Source organism: Pristis pectinata, chromosome 20 (genome assembly GCF_009764475.1).
Source record: "Pristis pectinata isolate sPriPec2 chromosome 20, sPriPec2.1.pri, whole genome shotgun sequence".
In the NCBI taxonomy this organism is placed as follows: domain Eukaryota; kingdom Metazoa; phylum Chordata; class Chondrichthyes; order Rhinopristiformes; family Pristidae; genus Pristis; species Pristis pectinata.
In genome coordinates, this window is record NC_067424.1 from 11,293,218 (window position 1) to 11,311,174 (window position 17,957).

At 40.4% G+C, this 17,957-nt stretch overlaps 1 protein-coding gene across 1 annotated transcript in view; it reads right to left on the bottom strand.

Annotated features, from left to right (window-relative positions):
- The window catches only part of dstyk (dual serine/threonine and tyrosine protein kinase), a 77,378-nt gene extending 59,628 nt beyond the window's left edge, over positions 1-17,750 (bottom strand). The window contains exon 1 of the mRNA XM_052034758.1: positions 17,421-17,750. Within this exon, the coding sequence (XP_051890718.1) occupies positions 17,421-17,655 (235 nt within the window). The 5' untranslated portion in view covers positions 17,656-17,750. The remainder of the gene's footprint in view (positions 1-17,420) is intronic.
- Between the last annotated feature and the right edge of the window lie 207 nt (positions 17,751-17,957).

A 17,957-nucleotide genomic window follows, 5' to 3' on the forward strand; every position in this document is an offset into this window, starting at 1 on the left:
AGATCGTCACTGACCAAACTGCTATCACAATTACCTCTATCTTAAAGATACTTTGTTGGGGCAGCACGGTAGTGGAGCAGCTAGCATAACACTATTACATTGCCAGTGACCCGGGTTCAATTCCATCACTGTCTTCAGGAGTTTGTATGTTCTCCCCATGTCTGCGTGGATTTCCTCCAGGTGCTCTGGTTTCCTCCCACATTCTGAAGATGTACAGGTTAGGAAGTTGTGGGCATGCTATGTTGGTGCCAGGAGAGTGGCAACACTTGCGGGCTGTCTCCGGCATATTCTCAGTAACACAAAAAGACACAGTTCACTGTGTTCCAATATACATGTGACTAATGAATAATAAAATAATTTTTTAAAGAAGACCATCCTCAACATGTCAGATGATCACCACAAGTTTATGGACTGGAATTTATACCACAAAGCAGATGAAAACTTCATGTAGACCCACACTACCAAATCTTTATTGTGAGATTAATTCATTAAATTTAACCCCACGCTCAAATTGCTTAAAAACTTTCCAAACAACCTCTCTATATTACTGGTTGTACCCAACAGAAAGTGCAAGCTTTCCCAGATCATGAAACAACTCTTCTTTTTTTGTGTTAAGTATGCCTTGGGTCAACAATAAAGTCATTATTGAGCTTTTGGATTACGCACAGAAATTTCACAACATGCCCAGCACTTGGGAAGTTGATCACTAAGGACAGATACCTCCTTCACAGACTGAACAGCCAAACATTTACCATCAGAATCATTTAGTGAAGCATTTTGCGCTGAACTCATTTTCAGTCGAAATGGCTTCAGGCATGAGGAATTATACAGTTACACGGATACCATCCATTGGATTATTTTCCCTTGGAGTAGAGAAGGCCATGGAGACATTTCATGAAAGAAGGCAAAATCACTGAGAAGTTGTATCCTGTGGCTGAAGATTTAAGCTTTGAGTTGCTGGCAGTACAACACAAGGCAAAATGCTAATTAATGCATGCATATGCCAAATTCTACACTGTATAGCCAGGAAATTTTGCTGTAATGGAAAACAACCTGGAGAACATTTGCAAAGTTATGATGATCTATGACAGCAGCAGGGAGAGTAGAAGCAAGAGCAGTCTCAACAGGGACAGCAGGACCCCAAGGACAGCAGTGGGAGGGTTGGCAGGTTCGCAAGGCACCAGATACATGGTTCCTTGAGTTAAGGATCAAGGAGCACAAAAGACTGCAGTATGTTTAGGTGGTGACAATTTCAAATACAATTGGTCGCTTCCAATCAAGTACCTTAAATTAAACAGGTATGAATATTTGGCTATTTATATTGGAGAGATGTCTATCTTTTTCATATTTTGGTGACTTCAAGAATATGAAAGTAATTTTAGTGGTGAAGCACCAGTTGAAAAGGGAAATTAAGTAATTTCTTCAATTTTGCATGTTAATTTCTTTAACCTTGAAATATGACCATTGGAAATAACTAATCTGATATAAATAATGCATATTTTTGTAAAGACAGATCAAAAATACTTTGTGACATATGGGAGCATGACAGGATTATGGAAAAAACTCTCTCAAATGGGTTGGAGGATGACATGCAATCTGATATGATGGAGATTGTCATATCAATAGCATACAGATCAAAGAACACAAGAGATGAACAAAAATTGTAGCGACTTCAGCAAAAGTATGGATAGGTGAGAGTTCCTGGACTACTCTCCAAGGAAATGCAGTCTTGACCCAAAAACTCCCTCCTTGTCCTGTATTCAAAAGAACTCCATAAAAAATCAACCTAAGTATAATATACACAACTATAAGCCCTGTTGAAAACCAAAACTAAATTTTTATAACACCATTAATTAACACAATCACAGAAAAGGGAAATTCAGCAAAAATGTCCAACAGCAGTTTGCAGAAAGTAGAAATTGAGTGGATACAGCAGTGCATTTCCTTTGGATTTGATTGCAAAGGTGAGCAATCCTCCAGTATGCTGTAACTCAAACATGTCTGTTCAGCTGAAAAAAATTCGGTTACACATTTCTCACCTACATTTCAGAGTATAGACTGGAAAATAAATATCCCAGAAGTTAGTTAATATGGCAAAGATATTTTCATTTATACCTTGGACTGGATTTGGCAAACCTTAATACTGAAATTGACAACAGTAAATATACCCACACATGAATACTTAATACTGAACACAGCAAATCGGTATCCACCTTTGCTGGGTTATATAACATTACTATCATATACATAAAAAACTTACTTCACTTGAAATATATCCCAAGTAAGTTCAATATATAAATAATGCATTTTCTCTGTACTGCAGCAACCTGAAAACATACTTATGTCCTGGATATGTAAGTTTTACCTTTGTGCCCCATCTCTCAATTTAATTGTCTTTTCCTTGCCCTTAATCTTTCTGATAGTCCTGCATTCGACTACATCCCAGAAAAAATACTTTAATCTGTTGCCTAAGTAGATTGGGGACCTTCTGGTCAGATGGTTTTACATCCGCCCTAGACAAGAAACATCATACAACATAACAGCAACTAACCACAACTTCCGGGTTCTTTTTATTTGCACAGAAATAGACCAAGTTCAGAGTTTTGGCTCAAATGCACAATATGCTATCTACAGGGGTGAGCACTAAAATCAAGGGAATTCAACCGAATTCTTGAAACTTCACACTTTCATGTGTAAAAACAGCAACCAGTTTATTCAGGTGATTCAGCTCTTCAAGACAATTGTTTTAAAATCATGCCTTCAACCATGTTAAATATCAACCACAGGACAAGTGCAACAACGATGCTGGTAATAATTATTTTCAGGACAACTAAACCCAACAACAATTTCACTTTATTCCAAATTGCCCAGTTTAACTTTTTCCCCCCCTCCTTCCCTAACTTCTGTGCAAAACCTTCAGATTATGCACAGCTGCTTCAGTGCTTGAATTGGAACTTTTCCTCACATTTAAAACTATCATTCTGAGGCTTAAGAATTCTTAGCTAGAGCTTAGGGTTGCAGACAACACAAGGAGAGCCAAAATCTAACTCATGCAAACCATTGAGGGAGAGCCCTGTGGGGTTGGGGGGGGGAGGGGAGGGGTATAGAGAAATAGACTGGAGAATGAGCAAAAGAGTGATTTAAGGTGAATGAGAAAAAATAATCCAAGTTGAAGATATTAACAAAAAACAGGAAACTAGATTAAATTGCTCAAAATATGCTCCATAGCAAATTTACCCAATTCTATCTGAAAGAGGCAAAAAAACTATGGGGCTGCTGTGAAAAAGAGTCAGTACAAATCAAATATTGAATAGCTCAAAAGTGAGCAAGAGGACACAAGGAGAGATGGGGTAAGTGTATTGGCAAATAGCTGATAAATGGGGGAAAATGTTAGAAGTCCCTCTTGGCAGGAGAAATAAAAGTGTTTTCCTCAGTGGCAAGAGATTGCAAGACTAAAATGCTGAGGGATCTGGGTGCCATAATGCATGATTTGCCAAAGGCTAATTTGGAGTACAGTAAGTAATTAGGAAACCTAACAATATTTTTGTTTCTTGCTTGAGGAATTACATGCAAAAGTAGCAAAGTTATGCTTCACTTAGAGGTCATCAGCAAGACCACATCTGGAATACTGTGCTAACGTGTTGAAGCAGTTAAGGGAAAGCTTACTGGACCAAAACCTGGAAGGGTACATTGGCTTCTGATATTAATTTGGACAGACTAGGCTTGCATTTGCTTGAGCTTTGACAAGTGAGAAATGAATTGTTTGAAGCAGATAGGATTCTGAAACCCATTTTGACAAGATGGATGTGGAAACAATATTTCCTCTGTGGGATAATCTAGAACTCTGGGGTGGGGTCACTGTTTAAAAATCAAGGATCACATTTAAGACAAAGGGGAGGCTATGAATATTTGAGGGTCATGACAGTTTTGATTTTTCTTCCCCAAAGAAGTCTTTCAATATTTTAAATTCAAAAGTAGGTTTCTACTCAGCAACCTTTCACCCCCTTACGATAACAGCCACCATCTTACAAAATGGCAAAGCATAATTGAGGGGTCAAATGGCCTACTCCTGCCTTAATACATACCTTAGTATGTTCATATCTACAAATTCCATCAATTCATTGCTTGGTCAAGTTCACATGCATTGCTTCGTTACTCCAATTCATATTTATATATTAAACAACAGCCTCCATAACCCTCGTGGGTAGAAAGTAAGGATTCAGTGCCCTTTGGGTAGGGAATTTGGTGAATGATCAACCCCTTTCATTTGAAACTATGACCCCTAGTTCTAGACTCTCCTGCAAGGTTAAACATGGTCTATCATACCAAATACCACAAAAATGTTCCATTTCTCAAATGATACCTCTCATTCTTCAAACGATTATCACAGACCAGTCTGCTTTCTTTCCTTCAAGGACAAAACATCATCTCAGGAATCACTGATTTAACTCAAGTTGCATTCTACTACTGCAATTGTATTCTTCCCCAAGTAGGAAGACTACACCTGTAGACAATTTTCCAGGCAAGTTCTCAAAGTTCTACGTACTTGCAGTTGGATTTCTTTGTTGCAAGAGTATTAGAATATATGATGAAGACTACCATACAATTTGTATAATTCCTTGCTGTTCCTGCACGTCGACTTTCAGGCAGTTTGTGTGCAAGGACATCCAGGCACCACTGGAGTGCAGACTTCATTCCACCTCCAACCATGTAAAGAAAACCTCATGCTGACTGTACTTAAAACATAACTTGAAATTTTTGAACACATTATTCAATTTGTTTTGTCCATGCCCCTTTCATTTATCCAGTCTACATCCCCATGAAACACCTCCGCACCCCCCTCAATTCACACCAATCACCCAGCTTACTACCATCAATACATGTATATGACACTTAATCCTTCATCCAAATCACTTGAAGATTTTCAATAACAGAGCAAATGTGTGGTTGATGGTTGGCATGGACTCTGCTTTTTCCTCACAGTCTCTATGACAATGACCACTAAGTCTCCCAAACTGAAATAACCCAATTTTTCATGTTTCCTATGAATTAACCAATCAATCCATGTTAGTCCATTATTCTCAACCCCAGGTGTTCCAATTTTGACAAACTTCAGGTCGCAGTTCATTTCCATGTTCAAAAATAATCCCCTTACCTATTCTACCAGTTACAACCTCAAAACTAAAGGTTTGTCAAACATGATCTCCTGTTCATAAATCCATATGAACTCTACCCAATGCCAAGTTCCCCTTCACCAATTACTAAGTTAGCCACACTAATTAGCCTTCAGTTTCAATGCATCTCTCCCTCCAATTACAGGTGACAAATTCTACCTTCTAATCTGTGGAAACTATAGAAATATTAGCAACTTTGAAAAGTGATAGCTCATGCACCCAATATCTGCAGAGCCACTTCTTGTAAAGCCCAAGGAATCAAGACTTCAGGTCATGGAAATCTATTGACTTTTAGGCACATAAAATTCCCATCTCAGTCTTAAGTGACTTTGGGAAATAATTTCTTCACCCAGAAAGCAGAAAATCTTTGGAACTCTTTACCAAAGAGGCTTGAAAGGTCATTAAGCTCACTATTTTCAACACTGGATTTTTGGATATTAAAGGAAACATTGATCCAAGTGTTAGTGCAGGAAATTGGTGCAGAGGCAATAGATCAGCCATTAATTACTCATTCTTTTCCAAGTAATGCTATTCTCTTTCAAATCATTCCCCGTAGAATGATTTGAAGTGCTTAAAGTTTATATTGAACAAAACAATAAATTCAAGATCAATGTTTCCCCTGGGTCAAAAACTGCTACAAGTTAATAGAAACGGGATTTACCAACTGATGCTGTCAACTAGCTCTCAAATCATAGGTTCTCACATATGCTCACGGGACCAAAACACAAGCAGACTTCTTTTTAAAACTGCCCTGTCATAAATCAGATCCAGCAGACCACTCATCAGCAAAACTGCCAAGTTGTTTGGAATATTAGCTGAGAGATAAAAACAAGAGTTAATCCATCAAGACTCAGCCAGAATTCCATTAGATCATGCTTTATCTGATTCTGATTTTCTGCACTGTTTGATTCACCTGCACGTCTGCGACAGGTCAAAAAAAGTAATCTCAGTTGCATGTTGGGACACAAGGATGTGAAAGGTATGGTACTATTCCTTCAAAAGCAATGCCAGCATATCTTAAAATGCTTATCAAAATTTTTCAGTTAGTATAAAATTTATAAATGACAAAATTCAAGGCACAGATGGAATTAAATGAATATTTAACTCTAAGACTAAGTGTTACAGACTAAAGGCTTTGAACAAATAGGTAAAAAGGCAAATTAAAACTGGCACTCAAACTGCAGTTTATTTCTCAAAGCTCTCCGAATACATGGGAAATGACACTGGAACAATCAAGTTACTGAAAAAAAATCAAAGCATCTGGCATGTCCCTTGCATTACCCCATCATTAAAATAACATTGTTTTGAATTAGGAAAAAAATTAATTTAAATTGTGGAAATAAAACTCAAACAGGCACACTTCATCTTTTTACCTTAACGTGAACAGATGGAGTCAAATTCTATCGTAGAAACAATACTTCTTAATTTACAGCAATACTAAGTAACCTAACTGCAGATGTATATCCATGTTAAATATTTCCCAAATTGGACAAGACAGAATTTTGCAACACAGACAATGTGGAGCTGGTGACATGAGGGACAATTTCATCAAAAATCACATTTTGCCTTCTGCAGAAATCCAGCAAGTTAATTTCAAGTCCGCTAACCAGGCCAATAATATTGTTCTGCAGCACAAATTTAATTCAAACTTGCACTGGAAGCAACATATTGTACTCCATGGTTTGCATTGTCACACATCAAATGGCCACAGTGGTCATGACCAATTCTGATCCCTCTTAGGGTTGTACACATGTTCTGTATCAGGGTGGACCCAGATTTTTTTTTTCATCAAGCTATTTTCTACACCACCTCACATCAAAGCACTTTACAGCCTACTAAGCAATGGTACTTGCTTTAGCATAGCAAACACAACAGCCAATTGGCAAGCAGCAACCTCCCACAACAATGAAATAAGGGACTTTTTTTAAAATGATAAAAATTGACAGGACTATGGCCACAAAAATGCAAAACTACTTCCAGAAGATTTATCAATTTGTCCAAAAGACAGCATTGTACTCAGTTGAGCCTTAATGGTCTGTCCATCTAGTGTGTCCTACGCTGTGAAGCTGGCCATAAACAATCTGGCTCAGCAAGCTAAAGTGCTTCCATTAATTCAATACTGACCATCCTCTTCCCTCTGCCACACTTATCCAAACTGGCAATGAATGAAGAGAAGGACTTCAGGTTCAGCCAATGCAGCTCTTTCATTTACGTGGAAAGATGTTGGACAAAACCTCAAACCCATTTGATAAATAGCAATATTTTAGGAATAGAAACCGATTCCATATTGCTGTGTTTTATCACACACTACATGTCTTTACCAGCATCAGCCTGACTGCACAACCAGAGATCAGGTGTGCAAACCAGATATCCTTATTGTAGTCACTACCCTAAAAGTGAAACTAGCAAAAACATGTTGCTTCTTCTTAAACACAAAAGACAAATGTAATCCAATCTCATATGATCTGATTAATTTTAGCTTCCAAGTCTAAGATACAGAGATATAGACAGAAGCAACATATGAATTGCACGCTCAAGACTGAATGGAGCAATAAAAATTCAATAATGAAAATGCAGTAATTCATGTTTCCTAGTGAAAGGATCTTAGGGTGAGGAGATGATGCCTGTGTATCAGAGTAAATACAAGCCTTTTGGCCGAACTCTTCCATGCCAACCAAGATGCCCATCTAAACTAGGTGAGTTCCATTGATTATCTTTTGGATAGGGGCAAGGGAGGGGGGGGGGGCAGGGGGGAGGGGAGGAGTGGTGGAGAAAAGATGTGGTGGTTTGGTGAGGAAGTTCGGGAGCCCAAAAACCAAGGCATCCCAAGATGCAATCGTCAACAATGGAACAATGAAACAATGAAAAATTTAATGACAGGCAAGAACCTCAAATTGAAGTGCTGGTATCCTGGAGATCACAAGATAAAGACATGAGCTACAGGACCAGATGCCAGCTTAAGTGATCAAGCACAATATTCATTAGAAGTTATCTAGCCCATAAGGAAACAGCATTAAGAGTAGGGAACCACAGATTAACTTTGTTTTTCCCCCCAGTGTTTAGCTGGAAAAAATTCAGCTCATCCAATGCAAGACTGTGACAAACAGAGACAGCTAAGGGGTTGAGAGACAAGTGGTTAGGTGGCGCTAGATATTGACAATGTACTTCACACTATGCCTGCTGGTATAATACAGCACACTAGTTGGAATAGTTGAATGGCAAAAGACATGATAGTACAATACAAAGAATGTGAATATGTAAATAGCAACAGGAGACTCATTACCACTGCCAGTATCTCCTGAATGGAAAAAATACAGCTTTTCACCCCATCTTCACCTGCTTCAAAAGATTGTCATTTCAAATGAAGTTGCATACAATCATTTAACTTTACACCAATGCTGCTGCAACCACATCATGCAGCAATGGCAGATGCTGGAATCTGGAGCACAGAAAAACAAACTGCTGGAAGTTAACAGGTCAAGCAGCATCTATGGAGGCAAAGGAATGATCAACACTTCAGGGTGTGATCCTGCATCAGGACAGAAAGCGGAGAGAGGAGAGCCAGTATATAGAAGTGAGAGGAGGGGTGAAACATGAGGTTGATGTGCAATAAGTGGAAGCAGATGAGGGGAAGAGAATGGGCACGTGAAACCAGATGGGGGAAAGAGGGAGAGAGAAGCTGGTAGGTGATAAGTGGAACCAGATAAAGGAGGGATTATGGATAGGTGGGAGAGGGGACAGGAAAGGTGAAACCTGGGAGAAGAAACCCAGGTGGATAGCTGTGAGGGTGATGAGACTCAGTGACGGAGTGGAGATGGATGGAAGAGGTGAACAAAGGGAGAGACACCCTAGGTGGACTCGTGAGTGTGGGAAAGGAACACAGGGGAAGTGGTTAACAGTTCTTCTCCTTCAAAGATTTGGTTCTGCACATGACAAGATCAATATAACTTACAATATTATCAGAAAATGCAAGCCAGAAAAGCCAGCAACTGAAAATGGAGCCAATGCACATTATCACAATATCCACACACTGGTACCCTGCCCCACAGTATTCTGCAGAGCACCTTCAGTCCTCCAGTCAAAGCAGAGGTACATACACCTTTGTACTTGGGGAAAAGTAAGGACATGTACTTGGTCTGCAACTACTGTCCAAGAACATGGCACCAACTCAGTGGAAATCCTTGCCATCTGTCAGGAATCTGGAATGAATTCCTGCCTTCTACTGATGCCACTGCAGCCATGAATTGTCTTCAGCTATGTGCATGGACAGGTTGCAAGTCAGGATTGGGGCAAGCAGCACAGCCTGTCAAATGCAGAACTCAGGACTGCTGGGGACTTTCAACACCTGCTCCATGAGTTGACAGTCTGCCAGGACCTTACAGGTCTCTCTCATCCCCTCCTGATGAATGTGATGGAGGTTGCTGTCTCCCTCCATTATTCAGCCACACAGCTCTTATAAACAGTTTTCTCTATGGCATCAAGCTCAATCAGCAAGCACCATTGAGCTTGTTACAAAGATAAATCTCTGGACTGGGGAGACCATGCATCCAAACAAACTGGGAAGACTATGCAGCCAAACGAACAGGTGATGCCATGTGCCTCTTTGAGAAACTGTACATTTGCATAAATCTGCAAAACTCATGGAACAACTGCTGATGGATCCCAACAATGGCATGCCTTCACTATGCTCATCAACATTGAATGGCTGCACCGTTTACCCCAACCAATCCAACACCAATCCTACACATTGCCTTGGCAGCTCATTCCAGCCTGAAGCATGCGGTGATGAGATCACTTTACCCATTGCTGGTGCTTTGGCACCAAAGGGCTGAGCTCTGAGGAAGGTTCCCCACATAGTGTCAGTAACAAACTTCTCTACAAATATTGCTAAAATGACACCTTTCAACACTGGTTCCATTCCCACTCCCAACCTTGGGAATCCATCCTGAGCTCAGGCAAGATACCCATGTACAGAAAAACTTGTCTAGATGAAAGGTCTTGACCTGAAACGTTGCATGTCCATTTCCCTGCACAAATGCTGCCTGACCCACTGAATTCCTCCAGCGTCTTTTTTTTTTGTTTTTAAAAAAACAACTCATTTAGTACAATTATCTTTTCCATTCTATTAAATGACCAATTTGCTTTTAAGAAACACAATCCAAAGGAAATGAGTTAGAAATGGCAGTGGAAACCAAATGTAAATAGGCCCAGTGAGCAGAGTAGTCAGAAAACAACGAACGCTTTTACCTAAAAGCATGTCAAAGTCTTAAAGATATACTTGGCTTTGAAATATCTTTCATAACATTAGAAAGTGTTAAACTATGACCCTCAAAATGCAGTTGATTTATTTAGCCATTACATGCCTCCAAGGTTGGCTTCTCCTAATGCATTGGTAATGCTGCATTTTAACAAAGTATTCGGCAAAAAAATTATTGCAGCTATCAGTCATGATTTGTCAAGATTAAGTGTCTCAGAACACACTGCATTTGGCAATTTAGCTGTTGTGCCAGAAACATCAACCTGGCTCAGTAATCATAACCTTTGTTACTACTATTATTGGAAGACTTATCATCAAATGTTCTAGGCTGACAAAACTGAACATGCACAACAATTTAGATAATCCATTTTTTCATTCCATATGTTGAAGAACAAAATATATATTTAACTAAGAGTTCATCTTTCATTTTATTTTAAATGACATAGGAAATGATGCAAACACAAAGTGCTTACTGCAAAGCAGGTAAATCCCTTCTTCCAACTGAAGAAATAACAATCTGCTACTGAATAATCAAGTCAGAGTATATTCCCTGCTTCACAGGTTACAATAGTTCAACAATTTCTCTTTAAAGTGGCAAAAATAATGCTCTGACACCAAAATTTGAGATTTGGCGAGAGAAAGACTTGGCAATGTTGCAAGACTGATGAGAAGTGAAGCTAGCATCCTTCACTAAATGTGAAATTTCACTGCTCCCTGCTATTGACGTGTTTACATGCCTTCACATACTGCAGAGAATTAGCACCAATGAACATATAAACTGATTAGACAGTTAGCAAGATTTTATGAAAGGGAAATTGTGTTTGACAAGTTCATTAGCATTCATGGAGAATGTGACTAACAGGGTAGATAAAGGGAAGCCAGTGGATGTACTTTGTGTGGATTTCCAAAAAGGCTTTCAAGAATGTGTAATGTTAAAGATTACTACACAGCACAAAGGTGACATGGGTATAGCATTCATATGAATAGAAAGTTGCTTGAGACACAATTACTACATTTTCAAATATAATTACTACTTTTAAAAGTCATTTAGACAGATACTTTAATAGGTCGTGCCGAGGACATGGTCAAAATGCAGGCAAATGGGATTGGCATAATGGGGAAAAAAGATTAGCGTGGACAAGGTGGGCCAAAGGCCTGTTTCTGTGCTGTGCAATTAGATGACTTTATTAAAAAGCCACTGTTAGCCCTTTTGAAGAGCAGTCACTACATAATTCATCCTTTGCATAAAAAATGTATATCAATTAATGTATTTTGTCCAGAGCAAATGTCAACATTTTCCACTTTAATCAGAAGCACCAGTAATTTTTTTCATATCACCCAAGGTTCACCACTCTGGATCTCATGTTCAAGTTTCTAGAAAAGAAGTCGAACCCACAATGTAACTCAGGAGCCAACAGTACAACCAGCAGTGCCTGTCCCGCAGTGGCTTCTCTTGCTGTTCCCCACCCAATTTCCACAGCTCAAACTGATATTCTAACCTTCCACATTTCATCATTTCTTATTCTGCAACACTTACCTCAGCCGCAAGAAGACCCTCTCTCTCCTCTCCAGATTTTGCAAAATAGTTTATACCCTACTTCATGGCTTTGAGCTTGTCCTTTTCTCTTCCACCCACATATCATCACTTCATTCTCAAATCTCCATTCCATCCTTCATCCCCAAAACCTTAGATACAAAACAAATAACACTTAACATAGCCATTCAATGCCATGCTGCACCATTTGTGTAGACTTCATAGGCTGAGTATTAATTGCTCATTTCACCAGATCTGAGCCATCAGTCTGTTCCACCTTTAGTGACAATGTCTCCTCAATAACTTGATACTCAGTTCAATACTTCTCACCAATCTCTCAGCCCGACTATCAAATCACAGCCCTTGGAAAATCCTTCAAGTGACATATCATGATCCTTCTTTGAATATCTACATTCAATCAACATCCATTCTGATTTCTGAAAAGTATTGGTTATGAATGAAGGAGGCCGAGAGGATGACATTCAGGCAGCCAAAAAAAACATCTGGTTCAGCTATTTCCATGATGCCTTTGTTCAACAACATATTTTACTATTCGTTCTCTCTCCAAGTCATGGTGAGGAAGGCACAAGTAAACCTAAATAAGGCTATTTTCTCAGTTCATAAGTATTGCTATCACTGTCTATTTATTGGCTCACCTGCTGTTGCCTGGTAATGAGTGCCCTCGAGAACAACTAATCTTTTTGGAGGGACTCCCACAATGGAGAAAAGTAGAGTATTTTTAGCATTTTGCCTTGCACTGAAAAATTGATTTTGACAGCCTGTTCCTACAGGAGAAGCTTGGACATGGTGCTTCAATATGCCTTCTGTTCTACAAGGATGGAACAGGTTGGAGAGATGCTATCACAATTGTATCTTGTAGCCAGTGCATTGTGTATATGGAATAGCATGAAATGTTCAGCTGTGGAAAGGATGGCTGATTTAATGGGTTCCTGCATCCAGATGCCAGCAATAATGTTTGTAAAGCTGTGTTCACACTGGCAAGTGAACAGTGTTCCATCACATCCCACCTTGTAGATGCTAGCAAAGCTTTGGATGCATCAAGTAAACACGCTCTGGAATATTCAGCCTCTGACCCACTTTTGTTTTCCATTATACATCTGGCTGGCCCAATGCTTCAAGTAGAAGGCAAATCCCAAATTGTCAAACAGGGATTTGTTCATGTTAACACCATTGAATATCAAGGGGAGGTGGCTTGACTGAAATAAAAACAAAAATGCTTTAAATACCCAAGCTGTGAAATGAAAAACAGATGCAACTTTGCAGATCAATGACCGGAACAGTTGATTTTCAGAGAGACCTAGGGGTGCAAGTGCATAGCTCTCTGAAAGAGGCAACATGGGTAGAAAGAGGAGTGTAAGAGGCATTTGGTATGCTTGCTTTCATAGGCCAAAGCATTGAGTGCAAGAGTTGGAACATTGTGTTGCTGTTATACAAAACATTGGCTACACTGCATTTAGAATACTGTGTATAGTTCTGGTCGCCACAGAAGGAAGTGATAACAATAGAGAGTGCAGAAGAGATTCATCAGGATGTTGCCTGGAATAGAAGGCTGTAGTTATAAGGAGAGATTGGATAGGCTGGCTTTATTCTCATTGGAATGTAGGAAGCTGAGGGGTGACCTTTAGATGTTTACAAAATTATGAAGGGCATAGATGATAGATAGTCAGAATCCTTTTTTCCAGGGTGGGGGAGTCTAGAATTAAAGGGCATAGGCTTATAGCGAGAGGGAAGAAACAAAGGAGATCTGAATGGTATGTTTCTCCACACAGAGGGTAGAGAACACCTGCTGCCAGAGGTAGTCCAAGCAGATAAAATTACAATATTTAAAAGACATTTAGACAGGTACTTGGATTGGAAAGTAGAGGGATACAAGCATAAAGGAAGCAAATGGAATTAGCATTGATAGGTACCATGCTTGGCATAGATGTGGGCCACAAGGGTCCTCTTCTGTGCTGTACCTTTCTATTAAGGTTTGATTCAACCCTCTGACCTAGTTTTTAAATCCCTGAATAATTCCTTGCTATTTCAGATTTCCAGCATTTGCAATGTTTTGCTTTATAGATGGACTCTGAGTCAATTGCCTTTGCCTAGTGCCTGGGCTGTGTTAATATCATTTGTAACAGTCAGATTTAAGAGTGTTGAGATTTTACTACATTTTGACACAGGCAGCTTCATTTTTTGATAACACTATGCTATCTGTGTCAACTTCTCTTTTGACAGAAGGAGAACAATTAATCTAATTATAGATAGGTTGGCCTTGCCACTACTGGAAGGAAATACAAGTCATTGGTGAGGCCACACTTGGAGTACTGTGTAAAGCTTTGGTCACCCTGTTATAGGGAGGAGATGGTTAAACTGGAAAATGTGCAGAAAAGATTTACAAGGATGTTGCCAGGACTCAAGGGCCTGAGTTATAGGGAGAGGTTGCCCAGGCTCGGTGTTTATTCCTTGGAACATAAGAGAACAAGGGGCAACCTTATAGAAATATTTATAATTATGAGAGGCTTAGATAAGGTGGATAGTAACAGGCTTTTCTCCAGGGTAGGGGAGTACAAATCTAGGGGACATAGGTTTAAGGTGAGGGGAATGATTTAAAAAGGAACCTGAGGGGCAACCTTTCCACCAGAGGGTGGAGAGTATATGGAGTGAGCAACCAAAGAATATGGATGAGGGAGGTACAATAACAGCATTTAAGCAGCACTTGGATAGGTACGAGGGATGGGGCTTAGAGGGATATTGGCCAAACGCAGGAAATTGGGACTAGCTAGGTGGACAGCATACTCTGGTTGGGTCAAAGTGCCTATATCTATGCTGTATTGGTCTATGACTATGACATGGATCAAAGAGCCACATTCGTCTTCTCACGTGTCAATTACTATTTCAGCTGAAGTGTTTCCTCCTACCCTCCCTTGACCTCAATTCTAAAGCCCTTTGGTGGCACATTCAGTCAGGTGCAACCCTCTGGACCATGTTAGATCCAAATTATCATAATGGATTCAGAAAACGGCAGATGCTGGAAATTCTGAAATTCTAATATGAGGAATTCAGTGATTCTTTTAAATCTCAAATGAAGCATTGTGGAGCTAGATATTGTGCAGTAACTAATGTGATAGTTTATGTGCACAGTGGCTGAACACCAAGCCACCACAGACTCCTTGATAAGCATGAGACGATAGTCCATAACAATGAACACAGAACAAAGGCACTTTACAAATCAGACCCAAACGAATCACTGCCCCCAAACACTTGACAAGATCCTGAGCAATGTAGATACTTCAAATATTTTGTTAGATCCTGCCAAGGAAGGCAGACATCGATAGTAAAATTCATCACTTCCCATCTACCAGCAGTCAACAGCTAAGGGAAAAAAGTGTCAAGCTCCAAGCAGCAGGAAAGTACCAATGCTATCTACACCAAAATGTCCAAATCTATTAACAGAATAGGCAACAAGTCAACATACAGGCCTACATTCCTACAAACAGTTAATTAGCACTGAAATGTCCACAACTGAACTCCCAAATAAAAAAATTCACTTGGAGCTCTTTACAAAGTATTTGCACGAGTAGAGGAAATACTTCAAGGATGTTCTCAAAGTCTCCTTGAAAAAAAAATTACCACCTCTGCCTGATCAATGTCTGCCCAAAATGAAGGGCATCCAAAAGGCATCAAGTTTCTACAACATAAGCACACAGAGCAACCTCAACAATGGAAGGAACATTCAACACCCCAAACAGATACTCCACCTGCTACAGATTCTGTAGAAAATTCTGTAGAGAATTGAGCAAATCAGAAGCAAATCATCCTCAACTCCCAAGGATAACTCAAGAATACAATGCCACTTAAGATAAGCAACAGCAAAAACTATTCATTTCAGTCCATGTATTTTATTTACCTCTACAATGAAAACTTATTCGCAAATACAGGATCCTACTTTATTAATTCACGATGTTTGATTTTATCAACTCATCGACACCTGTCCTTTTCCAAGGTCTCCATTCAATACATTTAATACCTCAATAGCAGCCTCTTTTGCAACAGCTAGACTGATTAATGTGAAATATACCAAAAGGTATTTGACTTCATTTTATTCATCACTATGTGCAGAGTTCAAACACCTCCTAACACAATGTGCAAGTTATTTATCAATTTAAGGATAAACCAGTGAATTGCTTACTATTTACCATCAGATCAAGCTCATTAATATTTAATCTCAAACTGTTTCAAAACGTTTTTCACTCTGATAGTATTGGTGTCTCAATGCAACAGACATGGTTAATATCCCAACACTTCCCAATGGAAAAACTGGCAACACAATCAGGAGCAGTACCTAAGCATTGGACCCAATACTGGAGAATTGCATGTAGAACATATACAGGGTTATTGGGTTTTTCAGCAAGCTGGTCACTTTGCCAAAGAGAGTGAAATAAATCATTAGCAAGTGGTTTTCCCAATACTTGTTGGTATTTGCTGTATTGTGCTATATACACACACACAAAAAAATCCTATAAACATAGCAATACACATGCAATAAACACATTCTGCCTCTTGTGTATTGGGGTCTTTTAAAACTTGAGGCACTGAGTGCTTGTGTACTAGTCTGCACGTGGAATTTCAATGATGTTGCACACATAAAGTAGAAAGAAATCAAAGGGTACATGATATAATAGAATGGGAGGAAGTTAATTACCAGCAAAGAGGCATGAAAGTAACTGAACCATTTCCAATTAGTACAAGTAAAACAAAGTCATGGCACAGCAACTAAATTGCAGCATTTCTATTTTTTCCACTAAAAGTTAAGCCAAAGTATAGTGTGGAAATGGAAGACTTTCAGTAATCAACAAGAAACACAGATAGCAATACACCCCTTCTGATCAAGCAATTTGCCTCAATTGTCTTTTCAACTAAATAACACTGACAGAATTCACTCTTGCCCAAGCATGCCTCTTATGCTCTACACTCTGCTCAATTATCACAAGCCAAGCAAAGCAAAAGCCTCTCTTCTGTCTGGTCTTCATACAAACACAGGATCTCGAAGTTAAAAGACTGCAAGAAATTCAAGTAAACAAAACCAGACCTTTAAACAAACTCGTTCAAAACAAGACCTGCGTTCTCATAAAAAGCTGTTACAGTTTCTCCAACCTTTCCCCCACCCCTGTCAAGGCTGAGACAAAGGCATCGTGCACTACAAACAAAACAAAAACTCGCTAAAAATCAGAAAATGCTGGGGGGGGGGGGGGGGGGGGGGGGGAAAGAGCTTTTTATTTACAAACCCTCACCAAATTAACCCTCGCCAATTAACTTTACATTAGAGCCATGACCTGAAGTCATGCCCACCTTTATCAGCGAACGTCAGAGGCAGGCAGAGGTACCCAGGGGACAGACCCCCGGCTCCCTTGCAACCCCCCCCCCCCCCCCCACGTCCCGGGTAGCTCACCCTCCAGACAGCCGATGCTGGTGTCGGCGTCTGCATGCCCGGAGCCCGGCTCTGCGGGCTGGGGCCCGAGGCTGATGCAGTGCGGCTGCCGCAGCTCCTTGAAGTACTTCTTGGTCTCCCGCAGGTTCTGCCTGAGGTACGAGGAGTGTTTGCTGCAGCTGCCCAGCATCCGGAGCAGCTCCCTGGCCGTCGGGGTCAGGTAGCGCCCGCTGCCGCCGCCGCCCACAGCCTCCATTTCCCCGCGCTGGGGACGGCACTGGCTGGGCCCGGCCGCAGCGACTCTCGCCTCCACTCGGCGCCGCCCCTCCGCCTCCCTCGCCCGGGTAACACCCGCCCGCCGCCCGCCGCCCCCTGGGTAACAGAGCCCACGGCCTCATGGGTAAAGCGAGCAGCACACTGGGAAATGAAGTCCACCGGCGACTCCGACCGCACTACACTGCCTTCTGATTACGTAGCGGCAGTGCATCCTGGGAAATTGAGGCTGGTGTCCCCTGGGTAATGTAGTCTAACTGCTGCTTCTTGGAACAGAATCAGAAT